General features: G+C 48.7%; 1 protein-coding gene across 1 annotated transcript in view; it reads right to left on the bottom strand.

Moving 5' to 3' along the window:
- LOC120027904 (proline-rich protein 36-like) overlaps positions 1-7,305 on the bottom strand; it is a 67,410-nt gene extending 60,105 nt beyond the window's left edge. Inside the window, exons 1-7 of the mRNA XM_038972998.1 lie at positions 7,219-7,305; positions 5,632-6,538; positions 5,041-5,495; positions 4,258-4,959; positions 3,731-3,993; positions 1,671-2,555; positions 219-1,482 (exon numbers count right to left, since the gene is read on the bottom strand). Of these exons, the coding sequence (XP_038828926.1) occupies positions 219-1,482; positions 1,671-2,555; positions 3,731-3,993; positions 4,258-4,959; positions 5,041-5,495; positions 5,632-6,538; positions 7,219-7,305 (4,563 nt within the window). The remainder of the gene's footprint in view (positions 1-218; positions 1,483-1,670; positions 2,556-3,730; positions 3,994-4,257; positions 4,960-5,040; positions 5,496-5,631; positions 6,539-7,218) is intronic.
- Positions 7,306-27,865: the final 20,560 nt, after the last annotated feature.

Here is a 27,865-nt window from a genome sequence, read left to right as displayed (position 1 = left end):
AGATGGGGAGCTGTGGAGCTGTGGAGCTGTGGAGATGGGGAGCTGTGGAGCTGTGGAGACGGGGAGCTGTAGAGAAGGGGAGCTGTGGAGATGGGGAGATGGAGAGGTGTGGAGATGGGTAGCTGTGGAGATGGGGAGCTGTGGAGCTGTGGAGCTGTGGAGCTGGGGAGATGGGGAGCTGTGGAGATGGGGAGCTGGGTGATGGGGAGATGGGGAGCTGTGGAGCTGTGGAGCTGTGGAGATGTGGAGCTGGGGAGATGTGAAGCTGTGGAGCTGGGGAGATCGGGAGCTGGGGAGCTGTGGAGCTTGGGAGCTGTGGAGATGGGGTGCTGTAGGGATGGGGAGCTGGGGAGTTGTGGAGCTGTGGAGCTGTGGAGCTGGGGAGATGGGGAGATGGGGAGCTGTGGAGATGGGGAGCTGGTGAGCTGTGGAGCTGGGGAGCTGTGGAGATGGAGAGCTGGGGAGCTGTGGAGCTGGAGAGCTGTGGAGATGTGGAGCTGTGGAGCTGTGGAGCTGGAGAGCTGGGGAGATGTGGAGCTGTGGAGCTGTGGAGATGGAGAGCTGGGGAGCTGTGGAGCTGTGGTTCTGGTGAGCTGTGGAGATGGGGAGCTGTGGAGCTGGGGAGATGGGGAGCTGTGGAGCTGCAGAGCTGTGGAGCTGGGGAGATGGGGAGCTGTGGAGATGGGGAGCTGGTGAGCTGTGGAGATGGGGAGCTGGGGTGATGGGGAGATGGGGAGCTGTGGAGCTGGGGGGATGGGGAGCTGTGGAGATGGGGAGCTGTGAAGCTGGGGAGATGGGGAGCTGTGGAGCTGTGGAGATGGGGAGATGGGGAGCTGTGGAGCTTTGGCGATGGGGAGCTGTGGAGCTTTGGCGATGGGGAGCTGGGGAGCTGTGGAGCTGGGGAGATGGGGAGATGGGGAGCTGTGGAGCTGGGGTGATGGGGAGATGGGGAGCTGTGGAGCTGTGGCGATGGGGAGCTGTGGAGATGTGGAGCTGGGGAGCTGGGAAGATGGGGAGAGGGGGAGCTGGGAAGCTGGGGAGCTGGGGAGCTGTGGAGCTGTGGAGCTGGGGAGCTGGGAAGATGGGGAGAGGGGAAGCTGGGGAGATGGGGAGCTGTGGAGCTGGGGAGGTTGGGACCTGGGGAGCTGGGGAGCTGTGGAGATGGGGAGCTGGGGTGCTACGGAGCTGCGGCGCTGGAGATCTGTGGAGATGGGGAGCTGGTGAGCTGTGGAGATGGGGAGCTGGTGAGCTGTGGAGATGGGGAGCTGGTGAGCTGTGGAGATGGGGAGCTGGGGAGATGTGGAGCTGTGGAGATGGGGAGCTGTAGAGATGAGTAGCTGTGGAGCTGGGAAGCTGGGGAGCTGTGGGGATGGGGAGCTGTGGAGCTGGGGAGATTGGGGAGCTGTGGAGCTGGGGAGCTGTGGAGCTGGGGTGATTGGGAGCTGGGGAGTTGTGGAGCTGTGGAGATGGGGAGCTGTAGAGCTGTGGAGATGGGGAGCTGGGGTGATCGGGAGATGGGGAGCTGTGGAGCTGTGGAGCTGTGGAGCTGTAGAGCTGTGGAGCTGTGGAGATGGGGAGATGGGGAGCTGTGGAGATGGGGAGATGTGGAGATGGGGAGATGTGGAGATGTGGAGCTGTGGAGCTGGGGAGATGGGGAGCTGTGGAGCTGCAGAGCTGTGGAGCTGGGGAGATGGGGAGCTGTGGAGATGGGGAGCTGGTGAGCTGTGGAGATGGGGAGCTGGGGTGATGGGGAGATGGGGAGCTGTGGAGCTGGGGGGATGGGGACCTGTGGAGATGGGGAGCTGTGAAGCTGGGGAGATGGGGAGCTGTGGAGCTGTGGAGATGGGGAGATGGGGAGCTGTGGAGCTTTGGCGATGGGGAGCTGTGGAGCTTTGGCGATGGGGAGCTGGGGAGCTGTGGAGCTGGGGAGATGGGGAGATGGGGAGCTGTGGAGCTGGGGTGATGGGGAGATGGGGAGCTGTGGAGCTGTGGCGATGGGGAGCTGTGGAGATGTGGAGCTGGGGAGCTGGGAAGATGGGGAGAGGGGGAGCTGGGAAGCTGGGGAGCTGGGGAGCTGTGGAGCTGTGGAGCTGGGGAGCTGGGAAGATGGGGAGAGGGGAAGCTGGGGAGATGGGGAGCTGTGGAGCTGGGGAGGTTGGGACCTGGGGAGCTGGGGAGCTGTGGAGATGGGGAGCTGGGGTGCTAGGGAGCTGCGGCGCTGGAGATCTGTGGAGATGGGGAGCTGGTGAGCTGTGGAGATGGGGAGCTGGTGAGCTGTGGAGATGGGGAGCTGGTGAGCTGTGGAGATGGGGAGCTGGGGAGATGTGGAGCTGTGGAGATGGGGAGCTGTAGAGATGAGTAGCTGTGGAGCTGGGAAGCTGGGGAGCTGTGGGGATGGGGAGCTGTGGAGCTGGGGAGATTGGGGAGCTGTGGAGCTGGGGTGATTGGGAGCTGGGGAGTTGTGGAGCTGTGGAGATGGGGAGCTGGGGTGATCGGGAGATGGGGAGCTGTGGAGCTGTGGAGCTGTGGAGCTGTGGAGCTGTAGAGCTGTGGAGCTGTGGAGATGGGGAGATAGGGAGCTGTGGAGATGGGGAGATGTGGAGATGGGGAGATGTGGAGCTGTGGAGCTGTGGAGCTGTAGAGCTGTGGAGCTGTGGAGATGGGGAGATGGGGAGCTTTGGAGATGGGTAGCTGTGGAGATGGGGAGCAGTGGAGCTGTGGAGCTGTGGAGCTGTGGAGATGGGGAGCTGTGGAGCTGTGGAGCTGTGGAGATGGGGAGATGGGGAGCTGTGGAGATGGGGAGCTGTGGAGCTGTGGAGCTGTGGAGCTGGGGAGATGGGGAGCTGTGGAACTGGGGAGCTGGGAAGATGGGGAGAGGGGAAGCTGTGGAGATGGGGAGATGGGGAGCTGTGGAGATGGGGTGCTGTAGGGATGGGGAGCTGGGGAGCTGTGGAGCTGTGGAGCTGTGGAGCTGTGGAGCTGTGGAGCTGTGGAGCTGTGGAGCTGGGGAGATGTGGAGCTGGGTAGATGAGGAGATGGGGAGCTGTGGAGCTGTTTAGCTGTGGAGATGGGGAGCTGTGGAGCTGTAGAGCTGTGGAGCTGGGGAGCTGTGGAGATGGGGAGCTGGGGTGATGGGGAGATGGGGAGCTGTGGAGCTGGGGTGATGGGGAGCTGTGGAGCTTTGGAGCTGTTGAGCTGTGGAGCTGGGGAGATGGGGAGCTTTGGAGATGGGGATCTGGGGTGATGGGGAGCTGTGGAGCTGGGGTGATGGGGAGCTGTGGAGCTTTGGAGCTGTGGAGATGTGGAGCTGTGGAGATGGGGAGCTGTGGAGCTGTGGAGCTGGGGGGATGGGGAGCTCTGAAGCTGGGGAGATGGGGAGCTGTGGAGCTGTGGAGCTGGGGGGATGGGGAGCTGTGAAGCTGGGGAGATGGGGAGCTGTGGAGCTGTGGAGCTGGGGGGATGGGGAGCTGTGGAGCTGTGGAGATGTGGAGCTTGGGAGCTGTGGAGATGGGGAGCTGTGGACCTGGGGAGATGGGGAGCTGTGGAGCTGTGGAGCTGTAGAGATGGGGAGCTGTGGAGCTGTGGATCTGTGGAGCTGGGGAGCTGGGAAGATGGGGAGGGGGGATTTGGGAAGCTGGGGAGCTGGGGAGCTGTGGAGCTGGGGAGCTGGGAAGATGGGGAGAGGGGAAGCTGGGGAGATGGGGAGCTGTGGAGCTGGGGAGATTGGGACCTGGGGAGCTTGGGAGCTGTGGAGATGGGGAGCTGGGATGCTAGGGAGCTGCGGCGCTGGAGAGCTGTGGAGCTGGGGAGCTGGTGAGCTGTGGAGCTGTGGAGCTGGGGAGCTGGGAAGATGGGGAGAGGGGGAGCTGTGAAGCTGGGGAGAAGGGGAGCTGTGGAGCTGGGGAGATTGGGAGCTGGGGTGCTGGGAGATGGGGAGCTGGGGAAATTGGGAGTTGTGGAGATGTGGAGCTGTGGAGATGGGGAGCTGTGGAGCTGTGGAGATGGGGAGCTGTGGAGCTGTGGAGCTGTAGAGATGGGGAGCTGTGGAGATGTGGAGCTGTGGAGCTGTAGAGATGGGGAGCTGTGGAGCTGGGGAGCTGGGGAGCTGGGAATATGGGGAGAGGGGGAGCTGGGAAGCTGGGGAGATGGGGAGCTGTGGATCTGTGGAGCTGGGGAGCTGGAGAGCTGGGAAGATGGGGAGAGGGGGAGCTGGGGAGATGCGGAGCTGTGGAGCTGTGGAGCTGGGGCGATTGGGACCTGGGGAGCTGGGGAGCTGTGGAGATGGGGAGCTGTGGAGATGGGGAGCTGGGGAGATGATGAGCTTGGGTGCTGTGGAGCTGTAGAGCTGGGGAGCTGTGGAGTTGGGGAGCTGGGAAGATGGGGAGAGGGGGAGCTGTGAAGCTGGGGAGAAGGGGAGCTGTGGAGCTGGGGAGATTGGGAGCTGGGGTGCTGGGAGATGGGAAGCTGGGGAAATTGGGAGTTGTGGAGATGTGGAGCTGTGGAGCTGTGGAGCTGGGGCGATTGGGAGCTGTGGAGATGGGGAGCTGTGGAGATGGGGAGCTGGGGAGATGATGAGCTTGGGAGCTGTGGAGCTGTAGAGCTGGGGAGCTGGGGAGCTGGGGAGATTGTGAGCTGGGGAGCTGTGGAGATGGGGAGCTGTGGAGATGAGGAGCTGGGGAGCTGTGGAGATCGGGAGCTGGGAGGATGGGGAGCTGGGATGCTAGGGAGCTGCGGCGCTGGAGAGCTGTGGAGCTGGGGAGCTGGTGAGCTGTGGAGCTGGGGAGCTGGGAAGATGGGGAGAGGGGGAGCTGTGAAGCTGGGGAGAAGGGGAGCTGTGGAGCTGGGGAGATTGGGAGCTGTGAAGCTGGGGAGAAGGGGAGCTGTGGAGCTGGGGAGATTGGGAGCTGGGGTGCTGGGAGATGGGGAGCTGGGGAAATTGGGAGTTGTGGAGATGTGGAGCTGTGGAGATGGGGAGCTGTGGAGCTGTGGAGATGGGGAGCTGTGGAGCTGTAGAGATGGGGAGCTGTGGAGATGGGGAGCTGTGGAGCTGTGGAGCTGTAGAGATGGGGAGCTGTGGAGCTGGGGAGCTGGGGAGCTGGGAATATGGGGAGAGGGGGAGCTGGGAAGCTGGGGAGATGGGGAGCTGTGGATCTGTGGAGCTGGGGAGCTGGAGAGCTGGGAAGATGGGGAGAGGGGGAGATGATGAGCTTGGGAGCTGTGGAGCTGTAGAGCTGGGGAGCTGGGGAGCTGGGGAGATTGTGAGCTGGGGAGCTGTGGAGATGGGGAGCTGTGGAGATGAGGAGCTGGGGAGCTGTGGAGATCGGGAGCTGGGAGGATGGGGAGCTGGGATGCTAGGGAGCTGCGGCGCTGGAGAGCTGTGGAGCTGGGGAGCTGGTGAGCTGTGGAGCTGGGGAGCTGGGAAGATGGGGAGAGGGGGAGCTGTGAAGCTGGGGAGAAGGGGAGCTGTGGAGCTGGGGAGATTGGGAGCTGGGGTGCTGGGAGATGGGGAGCTGGGGAAATTGGGAGTTGTGGAGATGTGGAGCTGTGGAGATGGGGAGCTGTGGAGCTGTGGAGATGGGGAGCTGTGGAGCTGTAGAGATGGGGAGCTGTGGAGATGGGGAGCTGTGGAGCTGTGGAGCTGTAGAGATGGGGAGCTGTGGAGCTGGGGAGCTGGGGAGCTGGGAATATGGGGAGAGGGGGAGCTGGGAAGCTGGGGAGATGGGGAGCTGTGGATCTGTGGAGCTGGGGAGCTGGAGAGCTGGGAAGATGGGGAGAGGGGGAGCTGGGAAGCTGGGGAGATGCGGAGCTGTGGAGCTGTGGAGCTGGGGAGATTGGGACCTGGGGAGCTGGGGAGCTGTGGAGATGGGGAGCTGTGGAGATGGGGAGCTGGGGAGATGATGAGCTTGGGAGCTGTGGAGCTGTAGAGCTGGGGAGCTGTGGAGCTGGGGAGCTGGGAAGATGGGTAGAGGGGGAGCTGTGAAGCTGGGGAGAAGGGGAGCTGTGGAGCTGGGGAGATTGGGAGCTGGGGTGCTGGGAGATGGGGAGCTGGGGAAATTGGGAGTTGTGGAGATGTGGAGCTGTGGAGCTGTGGAGCTGGGGCGATTGGGACCTGGGGAGCTGTGGAGATGGGGAGCTGTGGAGATGGGGAGCTGTGGAGATGGGGAGCTGGGGAGATGATGAGCTTGGGAGCTGTGGAGCTGGGGAGCTGGGGAGCTGGGGAGATTGTGAGCTGGGGAGCTGTGGAGATGGGGAGCTGTGGAGATGAGGAGCTGGGGAGCTGTGGAGATCGGGAGCTGGGGGGATGGGGAGATGGGGAGCTGTGGAGATTGGGAGATGGGGAAATGGGGAGCTGGGGAGCGAGGGCGTGGGGCTGTGGAGCTGTGGAGATTTGGAGCTGGGGAGATGAGGAAATGGGGAGCTGGGGAGATGGGGAGCTGTGGAGCTGGGGAGATGAGGAAATGGGGAGCTGGTGAGATGGGGAGCTGTGGAGCTGGGGAGATGAGGAAATGGGGAGCTGGGGAGATGGGGAGCTGTGGAGCTGGGGAGATGAGGAAATGGGGAGATGGGGAGCTGGGGAGATGGGGAGATGAGGAAATGTGGAGCTGGGGAGTGAGGGCGTGGGGCTTGTATACAGTAATTGTAGGGTTACAGTTAAATGTTGGTATTTATTATTTTGGTTGTATAAGGCGTCTGATGTTCATTTACCTTACAGCATGTCATTGAAAAAGAAAATCAATGGAACTCACTTGAAGTGGAGGTCTCGTAGGAGTGGGGCCAGGCTGGGCTGAAAATGAATAGATATGTGTAGGATGCTGGTCTGTGTGTGTGTGCATTTGTGTGTGTGGGTGTGTGTGTGCGTGTGTGTGTGCGTGCGTGTGTGTGCGTGCGTGTGCGTGTGTGCGTGCGTGTGTTTGTCTGCCAGGTATTTCTCAACAACAAAACTTACAGTGTTTACATGTCCACAAATTGTCTGATATTACTCTGAAGAAATCAATGTTTAAATGTTTATCAAATAAGTACTGTATATGGATGGATATGCTTGGATGGATCTGACTGTGTGTGTGTGTGTGTGTGTGTGTGTGTGTGTGTCTGTGTGTGTGTGTGTGTGTGTGTGTGTGTGTGTGTGTGTGTGTGTGTGTGTGTGTGTGTGTGTGTGTGTGTGTGTGTGTGTGTGTGTGTGTGTGTGTGTGTGTGTATGTGAACAACACAGAATAATACTCGGTGCATATCCAGCGGTAGCGGCCTCTGTGTTTGTTTGGGTGGATCGCGGAGGCGTTTGATGTTATAGGCGAAGAGGCGAGGCATATTGATCAGGGGATAATCAGAGTCAAGCTGGCATGCTCCCTGCTCCCCTTCAATAATTCAAAGACAGGATTTGGGACAGGATTTCTCAGGATTAGAGGTGTGATGTACATTCAATCTGTGGGTTGGGGGGGGGAATAAGATGGAAGAATTTTCACAATGTATGAGAAACAGCGCTCTACCGATGAGAAGCTACCTAACTGTGTCTCTCTCTCTCTCTCTCTCTCTCTCTATCACAAAATAATGTTTGTGGCCATCTTGGATAATGTGTGTCTGACAACTGTATGTCATCGCATTGATGACTATTGATGTATTATTCTGCAAGCCTGACACAGAACAAGAAAGATAAATTCTGCACGTGTGTGTGTACTGTATGTGCGTGCATTCACTTGGGTGTGTGTGTGTGTGTGTGTTTGTGTGTTTCTCAGATGTTGCTTGACCCTTTGCTAATGCTAACAGTCGCGGTAACTCTCTCGCTAGCTGACCCTGAGGTTTTTACTTTGCGTCCTCCCATTGATGTCCCACTGACACCTTAAAGCCCTGTCTCCATGGCGACGCTTCTTTTACTGCCCATGACGTTGCCATGACAAAGAACAGAACATAAAAGCAGCAGTACATCCATGAGAAAAACAAATAGGAACATGGTCAGGCCTTTTAAGGAATTGTTGAAAATAGTAATGCTGTGGAAATGTGTAGTTTTCAAAAGGCAATGTAACAATATGCCACACAGGCAACGCCGTGGGATGTAGGGGTGCTGAGGGTGCAGCAGCACCCCCTGAAAATGTTCTTCACAAAAGTAGTGCACTGGGCCTTTAACACACACGCCCCACCCAAACCCCACCCAAACCCACCCAACTCGGTAGTGCTTTATGGCGCTATATGACGCTATATGGCGCTATATGGTGTTATATGGTGCTTTATGGCGCTATATGGTGCTATATGGCGCTTTATGGTGCTATGTGGTGCTATATGGTGCTTTATGGTGCTATATGGTGCTATATGGTGCTATATGGAGCTATATGGCGCTATATGGAGCTATATGGCGCTTTATGGCGCTTAATGGCGCTATATGGCGCTATATGGTATGGCGCTATATGGTTCGGCGCTATATGGTATGGCGCTTCATGGTGCTTTATGGTGCTTTATGGCGCTTTATGGCGCTATATGGTATGGCGCTATATGGCGCTTTATGGTGCTTTATGATGCTTTATGGCGCTTTATGGTATGGTGCTTTATGGCGCTTTATGGTGCTATATGGTGCTTTATGGCACTATATGGTGCTATATGGTATGGTGCTATATGGCGCTATATGGTATGGCGCTATATGGCGCTTTATGGTGCTTTATGGTGCTTTATGGCACTATATGGTGCTATATGGCGCTATATGGTATGGTGCTATATGGCGCTATATGGTGCTTTATGGTGCTTTTTGGCACTATATGGTGCTATATGGCGATATATGGTATGGTGCTATATGGCGCTATATGGTATGGCGCTATATGGCGCTTTATGGTGCTTTATGGTGCTTTATGGCGCTTTATGGTGCTATATGGCGCTTTATGGTGCTTTATGGCACTATATGGTGCTATATGGTGCTATGTGGCGCGTTATGGTGCTATATGGTGCTATATGGTGCTATATGGCACTTTATGGTGCTATGTGGTGCTATATGGTGCTATATGGCGCTAAATGGCGCTATATGGCGCTTTATGACGCTATATAGTGCTATAAGGCGCTTTATGGCGCTATATGGCATGGCGCTATATGGTATGGCGCTATATGGCGCTTTATGGCGCTATATGGTATGGCGCTATATGGCGCTTTATGGCGCTTTATGGTGCTTTATGGTGCTTTAAGGCGCTTTATGGTGCTTTATGGTGCTTTATGGTGCTATATGGTGCTTTATGGCGCTATATGGTGCCATATGGTGCTTTATGTGCTTTATGTTGCTTTATGGCGCTATATGGTATGGCGCTATATGGCGCTATATGGCGCTTTATGGTGCTTTATGGCGCTTTATGGCGCTATATGGCGCTTTATGGTGCTTTATGGCGCCTTATGGCGCTATATGGCGCTTTATGGCGCTATATGGCGCTATATGGCGCTTTATGGTGCTATATGGCGCTATATGGCACTTTATGGTGCTATATGGCGCTTTATGGCGCTATATGGCGCTATATGGCGCTATATGGCGCTTTACGGTGCTATCCTCTGGCATGGTGTTTTGTCTCCATGTGGACAGCATATTAAAGGGTGGTTACTGTGATAATGTGCTGCTGTGTGTATGACCCAAAAGCTTAGCAGTGAGATTGTATCAGTGTCTTAATTGCATGTTTAAAGGTCAGGCGTGGGGGAGGGTGGCCTCTTCTCTACACACCGTTTACCCGTTAACGCTTATCTCCTAATCACTGCAATTACCACGGCAACCCCTGTTTGTTTGTTTGTCGGAATGCTGTATTAGTGTGTTTCTATCCCAATGAGAATTATAGTAGTGTGTGTGTGTGTGCGTGCACGTGTGTGCGTGTGCATGCGTGTGTGTGTGTGTGTACATGTGGGTGTGTGTCCTGTGCTAAGATTACTACAGAAGTGGGAGGTAGATTGGATAGCTGTGCAGCTCTGAAGTCTCAGAGCAGACATGACAAAATGATTCAGGCAGAGAGAGAATGTAACTAAACACACACTACGGAGGAGAAAATACTGCATTGGGTCATCTATCAGTGTCTCTGTTAGCCCACACCCTACACACAACATGACTGGTCTGAGAATGCAGAGACGGTATGGGATCACCCATATATCTATATGGTGACTTTTCTCCTCCCCTCCTCCCCTATACTGTAGTTATTTTTGCTAAATTCTGATGAACGCACACATACAGTGCATTCGGAAAGTATTCAGATCCCTTACCTTTTTCCACATTTTGTTATGTTACAGTCTTATTCTAAGGCTGTAAGGTAAATGTATTTGCAAAAATAACAGAAATACCTTATTTCCATGTATTCAGACCCTTTGCTATGAGACTCGAAATTGAGCTCAGGTGCATCCTGTTTCCATTGATCATCCTTGAGATGTTTCTACAACTTGATTGGAGTCCACCTGTGGTAAATTCACAGGATGTGAGTTGTGTAAGTGTAGTGAATTTGTAGTAGTTTATCTAGGGATTCTGTCCACCAACACCCATCGTAGTCTGGGACTACTAGCACGAGGTGTTATTATATGTGTATAGAAAGTAGAGGCAAGAGAACCGTTGAAGATACATATGATGTATAGGATGATAGAAAAGTCGATGTGGTCTGAGAGCCACTGATAATAGCACGAGGTGTTATTGTAGGCATTTAGGGATTGTTAAAGATGCACATGTGGTGGTGTGGATGAATACCTAAATTGATATAATGTTATATAGGGAATCAGTGTATGTGAAGATATGAAAGGAGAGATTATCCAAATATGCTTTATGAATGTATAATGGGTTACTATAGATTTGATAAAGTAACATACGAAGAGTATAATGGGTTACTAGAGATTTGATAAAATAATATATAACTTGCAAACCCACATGTAGACGTGTGTAAGTGGTGTAAAAAGTATTCTGATGTGAAATGTTCAGAGTGGTCCCTTTATGGATAATTTGATAAATATAGGGTTAAAGCATTGTACGGCACTTGACTTGCGCATAACCAATGAAACTATAAACGCTTGTGAGATATCATCCACCCTGGTAATACATCACCTACTCAACCGTTTAACTTGCTAGGTAGAGACTTATTATGGACAGAGCACCATGCCACCTACAGGGGATTGATAGACAGTGCCAGCCCAGTTACTATATATTGATCCTTCCAAAGCAATACATATGATCCTTAAAATAATAGACATTGAATAAATATTGAAACAGAAAGTGAATATCCAACATATACTGGTAATAAAAATATAGAATAACATTGTTAGGGTATACTAAAATTAAAACAATGCCTTCCAATACGGAGAAAGTTATCATGTTTGTGTTGTTTTGTTTTTAAACCTTGCAATAGAGGGAAAAGCAGAACATTGTTTGAGAGTGATCCGTGTGTATTAGCAGTAGTGATTGGGAGGGTCTTGAGAGTCCTAGTTGAGGGAAACAGATATGGAGACTAGTGAAAGTAACAAAATGAATGGTAATATTAGTGGCTTTCAGATAGCACTCTAATAATGCAATGTCAGAAATTTGAAGAGTAAATGTTTCAATATAAGGTCACATGGCGAACAGATTGATTGCGCATAGGGACTGATATTAAATTAGAGGATGCCACCTGGTGTTTGGGTTAGAGATACGTTTCCCATTACGTGGAACTGTGTCCAGTGATTTAAGTAAGAAAGTAATGTCATCTAAAACAATAATCTGTTTCCATGGAACTCTGTCTAGAATTGAAGTAGATTCAAGTAAATGTTTTGGCACCGAATATTGAGCTGATAAGCCAGCACCAACTTTTTTAAGGTCCTAGCAGATTTGTTAAACAATAGTTTTCATATTTTGGCTAGTTGATGTCACTGGAACATACAGTGCATTAGGAAAGTATTCAGACCCCTTGACATTTTCCACATTTGGTTACATTACAGCCTTATTTTAAAATGGATTAATTTGAACCCCACCTCAAAAATGGGGTTCAAGTTGATCAACTTTCAAAGCAGAATTACTTTCCCATTGTTCCTCAAATGCAGTGTATGATATACAATTTTGTAGCTCTGTGTCTCTGCTTTTATCCAATGTAAACACAATTTCAAATTTTGCTACACAGTACCGAATCGAGGCGGTGGGTCACATGTGTGTAACTGTAAGAAGCAAAGGTCTTAAGCCATGGTTTTACAAGAAGGATTGTACAACCCAGAATGAAAGGTTTGAAATGATGAAGTGTCTGGTTTTATGTGTTGATTTCCCTTACTTTAATAGAAGTATAGAACCTTTTGATAGAAGCTATAGTCTAATGCTTACCTTAAAATGTAATGATAATTATCACAGATTGAGTGATAAGAGGAGGGAATGTGATGGAAAATTGTGTGTTTGTGCCTTTCTTTTAACCAATTTCTGTGATCTATGTTTGTGCTTTTCTAATAATCAATTTCTGTGTTCATGCAACTGACTGATTGAATTAATCCTCACTATCAGTATCTGCAATTTGGCAGTACGCCCAGACCATTGTTTTGAGAATTAAAGATATCTCAGTTTCAAGGTTTTAGCTTAGAGAGAAGAAGCCTTCCAATACTGGTCTATACTTTCTACTTTTAAACTCGGACAAAACAGAGATGCTTGTTCTAGGTCCCAAGAAACAAAGAGATATTCTGTTAAATCTGACAATTAATCTTGATGGTTGTGAAGTCGTCTCAAATAAAACTGTGAAGGACCTCGGCGTTACTCTGGACCCTGATCTCTCTTTTGACGAACATATCAAGACTGTTTCAAGGACAGCTTTTTTTCATCTACGTAACATTGCAAAAATCAGACATTTTCTGTCCAAAAATGATGCAGAAAAATTAATCCATGCTTTTGTTACTTCTAGGTTAGACTACTGCAATGCTCTACTTTCCGGCTACCCGGATAAAGCACTAAATAAACTTCAGTTAGTGCTAAATACGGCTGCTAGAATCCTGACTAGAACCAAGAAATTTGATCATATTACTCCAGTGCTAGCTTCCCTACACTGGCTTCCTGTTAAGGCAAGGGCTGATTTCAAGGTTTTACTGTTAACCTATAAAGCGTTACATGGGCTTGCTCCTACCTATCTTTCCGAGTTGGTCCTGCCGTACATACCTACACGTGCGCTACGGTCACAAGACGCAGGCCTCCTAATTGTCCCTAGAATTTCTAAGCAAACAGCTGGAGGCAGGGCTTTCTCCTATAGATCTCAATTTTTATGGAATAGTCTGCCTACCCATGTGAGAGACGCAGACTCGGTCTCAACCTTCAAGTCTTTACTGAAGACTTATCTCTTCAGTAGGTCATATGATTGAGTGTAGTCTGGCCCAGGAGTGTGAAGGTGAACGGAAAGGCTCTGGAGCAACGAACCGCCCTTGCTGTCTCTGCCTAGCCGGTTCCCCTCTCTCCACTGGGATTCTCTGCCTCTAACCCTATTACAGGGGCTGAGTCACTGGCTTACTGGTGCTCTTTCATGCCGTCCCTAGGAGGGGTGCGTCACTTGAGTGGGTTGAGTTACTGACGTGATCTTCTTGTCTGGGTTGGCGCCCCCCCTTGGTTTGTGCTGTGGTGGAGATCTTTGTGGGCTATACTCAGCCTTGCCTCAGGATGGTAAGTTGGTGGTTGAAGATATCCCTCTAGTGGTGTGGGGGCTGTGCTTTGGCAAAGTGGGTGGGGTTATATCCTTCCTGTTTGGCCCTGTCCGGGGGTATCATCGGATGGGGCCACAGTGTCTCCTGACCCCTCCTGTCTCAGCCTCCAGTATTTATGCTGCAGTAGTTTATGTGTCGGGGGGCTAGGGTCAGTTGGTTATATCTGGAGTACTTCTCCTGTCTTATCCGGTGTCCTGTGTGAATTTAAGTATGCTCTCTCTAATTCTCTCCTTCTCTCTTTCTTTCTCTCTCTCGGAGGACCTGAGCCCTAGGACCATGCGTCAGGACTACCTGGCATGATGACTCCTTGCTGTCCCCAGTCCACCTGGCCTTGCTGCTATTCCAGTTTCAACTGTTCTGCCTGCGGCTATGGAACCCTGACCTGTCCACCGGACGTGCTACCTGTCCCAGACCTGCTGTTTCAACTCTCTAGAGACCGCAGGAGCGGTAGAGATACTCTTAATGATCGGCTATGAAAAGCCAACTGACATTTACTCCTGATTATTATTTGACCATGCTGGTCATTTATGAACATTTGAACATCTTGGCCATGTTCTGTTATAATCTCCACCCGGCACAGCCAGAAGAGGACTGGCCACCCCTCATAGCCTGGTTCCTCTCTAGGTTTCTTCCTAGGTTTTGGCCTTTCTAGGGAGTGTTTCCTAGCCGCCGTGCTTCTACACCTGCATTGCTTGCTGTTTGGGGTTTTAGGCTGGGTTTCTGTACAGCACTTCGAGATATTAGCTGATGTACGAAGGGCTATATAAAATAAACTTGATTTAATTTGATTTGGTCGGTCACATGAATGAAGCAAACGTTAATGATGAATTAATTATGAATGATGAATAAGCTAAATCATGCAAATATAACTTGTCTGCAGTTTATAGAACTAACAGGACTGCGCCGGAGGAGGTCCGGGTCGACATTAGTACTTGGTGCATTGAGTTGGTTAGAACCTCTCCAGCGCGCTGATAATAAAGAATGATTCATCTAAGATTGAATTTGAGTGTCCCTGTGTAGAATTTCCACGACAGTATAAACAGTAAAAGTAAAAGTATGAATCATTTCTAATTCCTTATATTAAGCAAACTAGACAGAACAATTTTACTATTGTTTTTTATTTACAGATAGCCAGGAGCACACTCCAACTCTCAGACATAATTTACAAACTAAGCATTTGTGTTTAGTGAGTCCGTCCGATCAGAGGCGATAAGGATGTGTCACGGTCGTCGAATGAAGAGGACCAAAGCGCAGCGTGGTAAGCGTACATATTCCTTTTATTTAGGATGACGCCGACAAAAACAATAAACAATACAAAAACAACCGTGAAGAATAAGGCAATGTGCCACAAACAAAGTTAACTTCCCACAAAGAAAGGAGGGAAAAGGGCTACCTAAGTATGGTTCCCAATCAGAGACAACAATAGACAGCTGTCCCTGATTGAGAACCATACCCGGCCAAAACATAGAAATACAAAATCATAGAAAAACAAAACATAGAATGCCCACCCCAAATCACACCCTGACCAAACCAAATAGAGACATAAAAAGGCTCTCTAAGGTCAGGGCGTGACAGGATGACCAGGGATGTTCTCTTGATAAGTGCGTGAATTGGACCATTTTCCTGTCAAAATGTAACGAGTACTTTTGGGTGTCAGGAAAAATGTATGGAGTAAAAAGTACATTATTGTCTTCAGGAATGTACTGAAGTATAAATGTAAATAGTAAAGTAAAGTACAGACACCCCAAAAAACTACTTAAGTAGGACTTTAAAGTATTTTTACTTAAGTACTTTACACCATTGTGAATGGTGTTGCCATGGTGCCATAGTGTTCCATTGTTTTGGTCGAGTTCGATTGATCTCTTTACTGCATCTATGTTCTGATCTAATGATATGTTTGTGTGTACTGTTTTATCACAATTGAAAACATCCATATACAGTAGTCCAAGCAGGGAGAGGTCTTGTTCTCTCCAGCTCTGCCTTATTGTTCGACCTATGTTGAACCTGAGATGTTCATGTTCTCTTTACGTTCATTTTCAAATAATCTACACAAGGAGATCACATATTCTTGATACTCTACCACTGTTCTATTGGCTGATTGAAGTTCTTCCTTTCCCAGTCTGAGTCACAGCAGCTCTCTATTCAGGAGAGTAGAGGAGAGGTCATGTTTAACTAGGTTCGTCTCCCATGTCTCCTGTTACCTCTGACTGTGTCCAGCTTCCTATACATAGGCTACACTCATTATCACTCTGTGTGTGTGTGTGCATGTGTGTGTGCGTTCGTGCGTGCGTACATGCGTGCGTGTGTGTCTTGGACAGAACTAGCGTCGGGTTTATATGTAGAGCCAGCAGTGGGTAATTACAATAGCAGATCTCTGGTCAGAGGTGTAAGGGAGCATGGGAACTTCGTTTAACATGAAACAAGAGACGAATCATATCTGGCTACTGTTCTAGATCTGACTCCAGACCTGTCTCTAGGTCCTCCCAGACACAGCGGGCTCTTCTCCTCCCCTCTTTCCCAGTCATTACTTGAGAACATGTAGACCTTTCATAGTGGAGGTGGAAATGTAGATATTGAGACACGGCTTGTTGGTTTAGAGCAACAGCGACTTGCTTTGTGTAACAGTATAACTTTAAACCGTCCCCTCGCCCCGACACGGGCGCGAACCAGGGACCCTCTGCACACATCAACAACTGACACCCACGAAGCATCGTTACCCATCGCTCCACAAAGGCCACGGCCCTTGCAGAGCAAGGGGCAACACTACTAATAGGTTTCAGGGCAAGTGACGTAACTGATTGAAACGCTACTAGCGCGTACCCGCTAACTAGCTAGCCATTTCACATCCGTTACACTCACCCCCCTTTCAACCTCCTCCTTTTCCGCAGAAACCAGTGATCCGGGTCACGGCACCAATGTAACAGTATAACTTTAAACCGTCCCCTCGCCCCGACACGGGCGCGAACCAGGGACCCTCTGCACACATCAACAACTGACACCCACGAAGCATCGTTACCCATCGCTCCACAAAGGCCACGGCCCTTGCAGAGCAAGGGGCAACACTACTAATAGGTTTCAGGGCAAGTGACGTAACTGATTGAAACGCTACTAGCGCGTACCCGCTAACTAGCTAGCCATTTCACATCCGTTACATTTGGAAGCATTTTGTTCATGATATACTGTTGTTAAACCCACTAATAAAAATAATAATAATAATATAAATATATTTTTAAAAGCGCTTTTCTCACATCCAAGACGCACAGAACATAGAACACAGAACACATAACATAGAACATAGAACACTAACAACAAACCCATGTATATACAGTACAGGTATCATCAGATCCAGATGCTTGTAAGTCACTGAAGATAAAAGCATATTTTAGAAAAACTGAAAGGTTATGTAGCCTAAATAGAAGATTGGCTGGCTACAATAATGTCATGTAATGTAATGTTTTGAAAGGTGAGTATTTCAACAACAGAAGACCAAAGCTGCTCTGTGTAATACTGAATGACCTTGACCAGGAAGCTGTTGGTGGGCAGATTCATACACACGCACATCAGTTTGTGCATGTGTGTGAGCACGTGTTGCATGTGTGTGTCCTCTCTCTCCCTCTCTGACCTGTCCTCCTTCCATTATCTTTGTTTTTTTTCTGGGTCCGCCAGGCAGCATCATTCACACTGAAAACCCTTTTACTTATTCTCTCTCTCTCTCTCTCTCTCTCTCTCTCTCTCTCTCTCTCTCTCTCTCTCTCTCTCTCTCTCTCTCTCTCACTCTCTTGTTGAAGAGTGTATATGTCAGCCATTCAGCCACAGAGACAAAGGCCCTGAGTTAATTACCCATAATTTAAAACTGATGGCTGCAGATGATATGTAAATTGTCCTACATGTATGTGTGTGCATCACATGTGCCTGTAAACACACACACACACACACACACACACACACACACACACACACACACACACACACACACACACACACACACACACACACACACAGAGGACATAGGGGTGTGTGGAACAGGTTGGTTGAATAGTATTGTCGATTAATCGATTCCTCACAGATACATTATTCATGACTGAAGCCGTAATTCTAGGTTGTGGTTTTGTGCAATTATACACAGCCTTCTTTAATCCTCTCTGCATACTCAATGTCATTCAGAAAGTATTCAGACCCATTGACTTTTCCCACATTTTGTTACGTTACAGCCTTATTCTAATGTATTAAATTGCTGTTCTTCCCTCATCAATCTACACACAATACCCCATAATGACAAAAAATTAAGAAACGGAAATATCACATTTACATAAGTATTCAGACCCTTAACTCAGTAGTGTGTTGAAGCACCTTGGGCAGCGATTACACTCAAGTGGTCTTGGGTATGAAGCCAAAGGAGATTGCCGCCGTTTTACAATCCCGTAACCAATTGTGCTATTGTGTATGTTTTTTGCGTTATTTGTAACTTATTTTGTGCATAATGTTTCTGCCACCATGTCTTATGACCGAAAAGAGCTTCCTGATATCAGGGCAGCGATTACTCACCCCATACTGGAGGAATTCTTCATCTTCAACGAGTCGGACGGGAAGGATTTACTCCAGACACCCAACAAGGCCCTCATCCCTGTCATTCGAAGGAGGAAAAGATAGAGATATCGTGGACAACGGTCCTAGTGCCTTGTAAGGATCCGTCGCCGAGAGGGTAATCTACCTTTGCCCTCGGCCCTATTAGCCATCGTACAATCAATCGATAATAAAATAGACGAACTACGAGCACGTATATCCTACCAACGGGACATTAAAAACTGTACTATCTTATGTTTCACCGAGTCGTGGCTGAACGGCGACATGATTAACATACAGCAGGCGGGTTTTAAGCTTTTTCAGCAGGATAGAACAGCAGCCTCTGGTAAGACAAGGGTGTATATATACAAATGTATATTTGTAAACAACAGCTGGTGCATGAAATCTAAGGAAGTCTCGAGGTTTTGCTAACCTGAAATAGTGTATCTCATGATAAGCTGTAGACCACACTATTTACAGAGAGTTTAAATCTATACTTTTCGTAGCTGTCTATATACCACCGCAGACCAATGCTGGCACTAAGACAGCACTCAATGAGCTGTGCACGGCCATAAGCAAACAGGAAAATGCTCATCCAGATGCGACGCTCCTAGTGGCCGGGGACTTTAATGCAGGGCAACTCAAATCAGTTTTTCCTCATTTCTATCAGCATGTTAAATGTGCAACCAGAGGGGGGAAAACTCTATACCACTTTTACTCCACACACAGAGACGCGTACAAAGCCCTCCCTTGCCCTCCATTTGGCAAATCTGACCATAATTATATCCTCCTGATTGCTGCTTGCAAGCAAAAACTAAAGCAGGAATCACCAGTGACTCTGTCAATAAGAAAGTGGTTAAATGAAGCAGATGCTAAGCTACAGGACTGTTTGCAAGCACAGACTGGAATATGTTCTGGGATTCTTCCGATGGCATTGAGAAGTATATCACATCAGTCACTGGCTTCATCAATAAGTGTTTTGATGACGTCGTCTCCACAGTGACTGTACGTACATACCCCAACCAAAAGCCATGGATTACAGGCAAAATCCTCACTGAGCTAAAGGTTAGAGCTGTCGCTTTCAAGGAGTGGGACTCTAACCCAGAAGCTTATAAGAAATCCCGCTATTCCCTCCAATGAACCATCAAACAGGGAAAGCATCAATACAGGACTAAGATTGAATCGTATTACACTGACTCCGACACTCGTCGCATGTGGAAGGGCTTGCAAACTATTACAGACTACAAAGGGAAGCACAGCCACGAGCTGCCCAGTGACACAAACCTACCAGACAAGTTAAATTACTTCTATGCTCGCTTCGAGGCAAGTAACACTGAAACATGCATGAGAGCACCGGCTGTTCTGGACGACTGTGTGATCACGCTCTCCGTAACCGATGTGAGTCAGACCAATAAACAGGTCAACATTCACAAGACCGCAGGGCCAGATGGATTACCAGGACGAGTACTCCGAGCATGCGCTGACCAACTGGCAAGTGTCTTCACTGACATTTTCAACCTCTTCCTGACTGAGTTTGTAATACCAACATGTTTCAAGCAGACAACCATAGTCCCTGTGCCCAAGAATACTGAGGTAACCTGCCTAAATGACTACCGACCCGTAGCACTCACGTCTGTAGCCATGAAGTGCTTTGAAAGGCTGGTCATGGCTCACATCAACACCATTATCCCAGAAACCCTATACCCACTCCAATTTGCATACCGCCCCAACAGATCCACAGATGACACAATCTCTATTGCACTCAACACTGCCTTTTCCCACCTGGACAAAAGGAACACCTATGTGAGAATGCTATTTATTGAGTACAGCTCAGCGTTCAACACTATAGTGCCCTCAAAGCTCATCACTAAGCTAAGGACACTGGGACTAAACACCTCCCTCTGCAACTGGATCCTGGATTCCTGACGGGCCGCCCCCAGGTGGTAAGGGTAGGGAACAACACATCCGCGACGCTGATCCTCAACACGGGGGCCCCTCAGGTGCTCAGTCCCCTCCTGTGCTCCCTGTTCACTCATGACTGCATGCCCAGGCCAAGTTTGCCAATGACACAACAGTGGTAGGTCTAATCACCGACAACGATGAGACAACCTCTCCCTCAACATGATCAAGACTAAGGAGATGATTGCGGACTACAGGAAAATGAGGACCGAGCCCGCCCCCATTCTCATCGATGGGGGCGTAGTGTAACAGGTTGAGAGCTTCAAGTTCCTTGGTGTCCACATCACCAACAAACTATCATGGTCTAAACACACTAAGACAGTTTTGAAGAGGGCACGATAAAGCCTATTCTCCCTCAGGAGACTGAAAATATTTGGCATGGGTCCTCAGATCCTCAAAAAGTTCTACAGCTGCACCATCAATAGCATCCTGACTGGCCGCAAGGCACTACAGGGGGTAATGGGTACGGCCCAATACATCACTGGGGCCAAGCTTCCTGCCATCCAGGACCTCTATATCATGCGGTGTCAGAGGAAGGCCCTAAAAATTGTCAAAGACTCCAGCCACCCTAGTCATAGACTGTTCTCTCTTCTACCGCACGGCAAGCGGTACCGGAGATCCAAGTCGAGGTCCAAAAGGCTTCTAAACAGCTTCTACCCCCAAGCCATAAGACTCCTGAACAGCTAATCAAAAAGCTACCCAGACACCTATTTTACGCTGCTGCTACTCTCTGTTTATAATCTATGCATAGTCACTTTAACTCTACCTACATGTGCATATTACTTAAATTACGCCCCCGCACATTGACTGAGTACCGGTACCCCCTCTATATAGCCTCCACATTGACTGAGTACCGGTACCCCCTCTATATAGCCTCCACATTGACTGAGTACCGGTACCCCCTCTATATAGCCTCCACATTGACTGAGTACCGGTACCCCCTCTATATAGCCTCCACATTGACTGAGTACCGGTACCCCCTCTATATAGCCTCCACATTGACTGAGTACCGGTACCCCCTCTATATAGCCTCCACATTGACTCTGTACCGGTACCCCCTGTATATAGCCTCCACATTGACTCTGTACCGGTACCCCCTCTATATAGCCTCCACATTGACTGAGTACCGGTACCCCCTCTATATAGCCTCCACATTGACTGAGTACCGGTACCCCCTCTATATAGCCTCCACATTGACTGAGTACCGGTACCCCCTCTATATAGCCTCCACATTGACTGAGTACCGGTACCCCCTCTATATAGCCTCCACATTGACTCTGTACCGGTACCCCCTCTATATAGCCTCCACATTGACTCTGTACCGGTACCCCCTCTATATAGCCTCCACATTGACTCTGTACCGGTACCCCCTCTATATAGCCTCCACATTGACTGAGTACCGGTACCCCCTCTATATAGCCTCCACATTGACTGAGTACCGGTACCCCCTCTATATAGCCTCCACATTGACTCTGTACCGGTACCCCCTGTATATAGCCTCCACATTGACTCTGTACCGGTACCCCCTCTATATAGCCTCCACATTGACTGAGTACCGGTACCCCCTCTATATAGCCTCCACATTGACTGAGTACCGGTATCCCCTCTATATAGCCTCCACATTGACTGAGTACCGGTACCCCCTCTATATAGCCTCCACATTGACTGAGTACCGGTACCCCCTCTATATAGCCTCCACATTGACTCTGTACCGGTACCCCCTCTATATAGCCTCCACATTGACTGAGTACCGGTACCCCCTCTATATAGCCTCCACATTGACTCTGTACCGGTACCCCCTCTATATAGCCTCCACATTGACTCTGTACCGGTACCCCCTCTATATAGCCTCCACATTGACTCTGTACCGGTACCCCCTCTATATAGCCTCCACATTGACTGAGTACCGGTACCCCCTCTATATAGCCTCCACATTGACTGAGTACCGGTACCCCCTCTATATAGCCTCCACATTGACTGAGTACCGGTACCCCCTCTATATAGCCTCCACATTGACTGAGTACCGGTACCCCCTCTATATAGCCTCCACATTGACTGAGTACCGGTACCCCCTCTATATAGCCTCCACATTGACTCTGTACCGGTACCCCCTCTATATAGCCTCCACATTGACTCTGTACCGGTACCCCCTCTATATAGCCTCCACATTGACTGAGTACCGGTACCCCCTCTATATAGCCTCCACATTGACTGAGTACCGGTACCCCCTCTATATAGCCTCCACATTGACTGAGTACCGGTACCCCCTCTATATAACCTCCACATTGACTGAGTACCGGTACCCCCTGTATATAGCCTCCACATTGACTGAGTACCGGTACCCCCTCTATATAGCCTCCACATTGACTGAGTACCGGTACCCCCTCTATATAGCCTCCACATTGACTGAGTACCGGTACCCCCTGTATATAGCCTCCACATTGACTGAGTACCGGTACCCCCTCTATATAGCCTCCACATTGACTGAGTACCGGTATCCCCTCTATATAGCCTCCACATTGACTGAGTACCGGTACCCCCTCTATATAGCCTCCACATTGACTGAGTACCGGTACCCCCTGTATATAGCCTCCACATTGACTGAGTACCGGTACCCCCTCTATATAGCCTCCACATTGACTGAGTACCGGTACCCCCTGTATATAGCCTCCACATTGACTGAGTACCGGTACCCCCTCTATATAGCCTCCACATTGACTGAGTACCGGTACCCCCTCTATATAGCCTCCACATTGACTCTGTACCGGTACCCCCTCTATATAGCCTCCACATTGACTGAGTACCGGTACCCCCTCTATATAGCCTCCACATTGACTGAGTACCGGTATCCCCTCTATATAGCCTCCACATTGACTGAGTACCGGTACCCCCTCTATATAGCCTCCACATTGACTGAGTACCGGTACCCCCTCTATATAGCCTCCACATTGACTCTGTACCGGTACCCCCTGTATATAGCCTCCACATTGACTCTGTACCGGTACCCCCTCTATATAGCCTCCACATTGACTGAGTACCGGTACCCCCTCTATATAGCCTCCACATTGACTCTGTACCGGTACCCCCTCTATATAGCCTCCACATTGACTCTGTACCGGTACCCCCTCTATATAGCCTCCACATTGACTGAGTACCGGTACCCCCTCTATATAGCCTCCACATTGACTGAGTACCGGTACCCCCTCTATATAGCCTCCACATTGACTGAGTACCGGTACCCCCTCTATATAGCCTCCACATTGACTGAGTACCGGTACCCCCTCTATATAGCCTCCACATTGACTGAGTACCGGTACCCCCTCTATATAGCCTCCACATTGACTCTGTACCGGTACCCCCTCTATATAGCCTCCACATTGACTCTGTACCGGTACCCCCTCTATATAGCCTCCACATTGACTGAGTACCGGTACCCCCTCTATATAGCCTCCACATTGACTGAGTACCGGTACCCCCTCTATATAGCCTCCACATTGACTGAGTACCGGTACCCCCTCTATATAGCCTCCACATTGACTGAGTACCGGTACCCCCTCTATATAGCCTCCACATTGACTGAGTACCGGTACCCCCTCTATATAGCCTCCACATTGACTGAGTACCGGTACCCCCTCTATATAGCCTCCACATTGACTCTGTACCGGTACCCCCTCTATATAGCCTCCACATTGACTGAGTACTGGTACCCCCTCTATATAGCCTCCACATTGACTGAGTACCGGTACCCCCTCTATATAGCCTCCACATTGACTGAGTACCGGTACCCCCTCTATATAACCTCCACATTGACTGAGTACCGGTACCCCCTCTATATAGCCTCCACATTGACTGAGTACCGGTACCCCCTCTATATAGCCTCCACATTGACTGAGTACCGGTACCCCCTCTATATAGCCTCCACATTGACTGAGTACCGGTACCCCCTCTATATAGCCTCCACATTGACTGAGTACCGGTACCCCCTCTATATAACCTCCACATTGACTGAGTACCGGTACCCCCTCTATATAGCCTCCACATTGACTGAGTACCGGTACCCCCTCTATATAGCCTCCACATTGACTGAGTACCGGTACCCCCTCTATATAGCCTCCACATTGACTGAGTACCGGTACCCCCTGTATATAGCCTCCACATTGACTGAGTACCGGTACCCCCTCTATATAGCCTCCACATTGACTGAGTACCGGTACCCCCTGTATATAGCCTCCACATTGACTGAGTACCGGTACCCCCTCTATATAGCCTCCACATTGACTGAGTACCGGTACCCCCTCTATATAGCCTCCACATTGACTGAGTACCGGTACCCCCTCTATATAGCCTCCACATTGACTGAGTACCGGTACCCCCTCTATATAGCCTCCACATTGACTGAGTACCGGTACCCCCTCTATATAGCCTCCACATTGACTGAGTACCGGTATCCCCTCTATATAGCCTCCACATTGACTGAGTACCGGTACCCCCTCTATATAGCCTCCACATTGACTGAGTACCGGTACCCCCTCTATATAGCCTCCACATTGACTCTGTACCGGTACCCCCTCTATATAGCCTCCACATTGACTAAGTACCGGTACCCCCTCTATATAGCCTCCACATTGACTCTGTACCGGTACCCCCTCTATATAGCCTCCACATTGACTCTGTACCGGTACCCCCTCTATATAGCCTCCACATTGACTCTGTACCGGTACCCCCTCTATATAGCCTCCACATTGACTGAGTACCGGTACCCCCTCTATATAGCCTCCACATTGACTGAGTACCGGTACCCCCTCTATATAGCCTCCACATTGACTGAGTACCGGTACCCCCTCTATATAGCCTCCACATTGACTGAGTACCGGTACCCCCTCTATATAGCCTCCACATTGACTGAGTACCGGTACCCCCTCTATATAGCCTCCACATTGACTGAGTACCGGTACCCCCTCTATATAGCCTCCACATTGACTGAGTACCGGTACCCCCTCTATATAGCCTCCACATTAACTCTGTACCGGTACCCCCTCTATATAGCCTCCACATTGACTGAGTACCGGTACCCCCTCTATATAGCCTCCACATTGACTGAGTACCGGTACCCCCTCTATATAGCCTCCACATTGACTGAGTACCGGTACCCCCTCTATATAACCTCCACATTGACTGAGTACCGGTACCCCCTGTATATAGCCTCCACATTGACTGAGTACCGGTACCCCCTCTATATAGCCTCCACATTGACTGAGTACCGGTACCCCCTCTATATAGCCTCCACATTGACTGAGTACCGGTACCCCCTCTATATAGCCTCCACATTGACTGAGTACCGGTACCCCCTGTATATAGCCTCCACATTGACTGAGTACCGGTACCCCCTCTATATAGCCTCCACATTGACTGAGTACCGGTACCCCCTGTATATAGCCTCCACATTGACTGAGTACCGGTACCCCCTCTATATAGCCTCCACATTGACTGAGTACCGGTACCCCCTCTATATAGCCTCCACATTGACTCTGTACCGGTACCCCCTCTATATAGCCTCCACATTGACTGAGTACCGGTACCCCCTCTATATAGCCTTGCTTGTTTTTTTACTGCTGCTTTTTAATTATTTGTTACTTTTATTTTCTATTTCCTATTTTTTGCTTATCAATTTTTTACTTAACACTTATTTGTATTCATTTTTTTCCCCTCCAGAAGTGACGCTTGGCATTCAGGTCAAAGAGTTCAATCTTGTTTTCATTAGACCAGAGAATCTTGTTTCTCATGGTCTGAGAGTCCTTTAGGTTCCTTTTGGCAAACTCCATGTGGGATGTCACGTGCCTTTTACTGACGAGTAAGTTCCGTCTGGCCACTCTACCATAAAGGCCTGATTGGTGGAGTTCTGCAGAGATGGTTGTCCTTCTGGAAGGTTCTCCTCACTCCGCAGAGGAACTCTGGAGCTCTTTCAGAGTGACCATCGGGTTCTTGGTCACTTCCCTGACCATGGCCCTTCTCCCCCGATTGCGTAGTTTGGCCGGGTGGCCAGCTCTATGAACAGTCTTGGTGGTTTCAAACTTCTTCCATTTAAGAAATGGCCACTGTGTTCTTGGGAACCTTCGATGCTGCAGAAATGTTTTGGTACCCTTTCGCAGATCTTTTGGCAGTGTCTCTGACATGCACTGCCAACTGTGGGACCTTATATAGACAGTTGTGTGCCTTTCCAAATCATGTCCAATCAGTTGAATTTACCACAGGTGGACTCCAATTAGGTTGTAGAAACATCTCAAGAATGATCAATGGAAACAGGATGCACCTGAGCTCAATTTCGAGTCTCATAGCAAAGGGTCTGAATACTTATGTTAATAAGGAATTATTATTATTATTATACATTTGTAAACATTTCCAAAGAAATAACTGTTTTTGCTTTGTCATTATGGGGTATTGTTTGTAGATTGATGAGGGAAGAAAAATGTGAAAAAAGTCAAGTGATCTGAAAACTTTCCGAATGTATGTTAAGTGATCTATGGCTTTCTTTTAGAATTCCACTACAAGCTTTTTATAGACTTCATGGTTTTTAGCAGCTGATGAAATGTGTTGTATTTGCGATTTTTTTTATTTAAATAAAAATATTTGTTTAATTTCTAAATGACATATTTTCCATTTTTATTGTGACTAAATCCCTCAAAACTAGTTTGCACATTTCAAGGATGCATAATCATGACAAAATCAGAATTAATCATTCATTTATTTTTTTTATTTTTTTCAAAGACTCATTCTAAAGATCAGTCTCTTCTCATTCTAAAGAATAATCTATTATCATTCTATAGAAGAGTCTCTTCTCATTCTAAAGAATAATCTATTATCATTCTATAGAAGAGTCTCTTCTCATTCTATAGAAGAGTCTCTTCTCATTCTAAATAAGAATCTATTCTCATTCTAAATAAGAATCAATTCTCATTCTAAAGAAGAGTCTCTTCTCATTCTAAATTAGAATCTCTTCCCATTCTAAATAAGAATCTATTCTCATTCTGTAGAAGAGTCTCTTCTCATTCTAAATAAGAATCTATTCTCATTCTGTAGAAGAGTCTCTTCTCATTCTAAATTAGAATCTCTTCCCATTCTAAATAAGAATCTATTCTCATTCTGTAGAAGAGTCTCTTCTCATTCTAAATAAGAATCTATTCTCATTCTAAATAAGAATCTCTTCCCATTCTAAATAAGAATCTATTCTCATTCTAAATAAGAATCTCTTCTCATTCTAAATAAGAATCTATTCTCATTCTAAATAAGAATCTCTTCTCATTCTAAATTAGAATCTCTTCTCATTCTAAAGAAGAATCTATTCTCATTCTAAATAAGAGTCTCTTCTCATTCTAAATAAGAATCTCTTCTCATTCTAAAGAAGAGTCTCTTCTCATTCTAAATTAGAATCTCTTCTCATTCTAAAGAAGAATCTATTCTCATTCTAAATAAGAGTCTCTTCTCATTCTAAATAAGAATCTCTTCTCATTCCAAAGAAGAGTCTCTTCTCATTCTAAATTAGAATCTCTTCTCATTCTAAAGAAGAATCTATTCTCATTCTAAATAAGAGTCTCTTCTCATTCTAAATAAGAATCTCTTCTCATTCTAAAGAAGAGTTTCTTCTCATTCTAAAGAACAGTATCTTCTCATTCTAAAGAACAGTATCTTCTCATTCTAAAGAACAGTATCTTCTCATTCTAAAGAA

The sequence above is a fragment of the Salvelinus namaycush genome, chromosome 33, assembly GCF_016432855.1.
Source record: "Salvelinus namaycush isolate Seneca chromosome 33, SaNama_1.0, whole genome shotgun sequence".
NCBI classification, from domain to species: Eukaryota; Metazoa; Chordata; class Actinopteri; order Salmoniformes; family Salmonidae; genus Salvelinus; species Salvelinus namaycush.
This window is presented reverse-complemented; position numbering and strand designations above follow the sequence as displayed.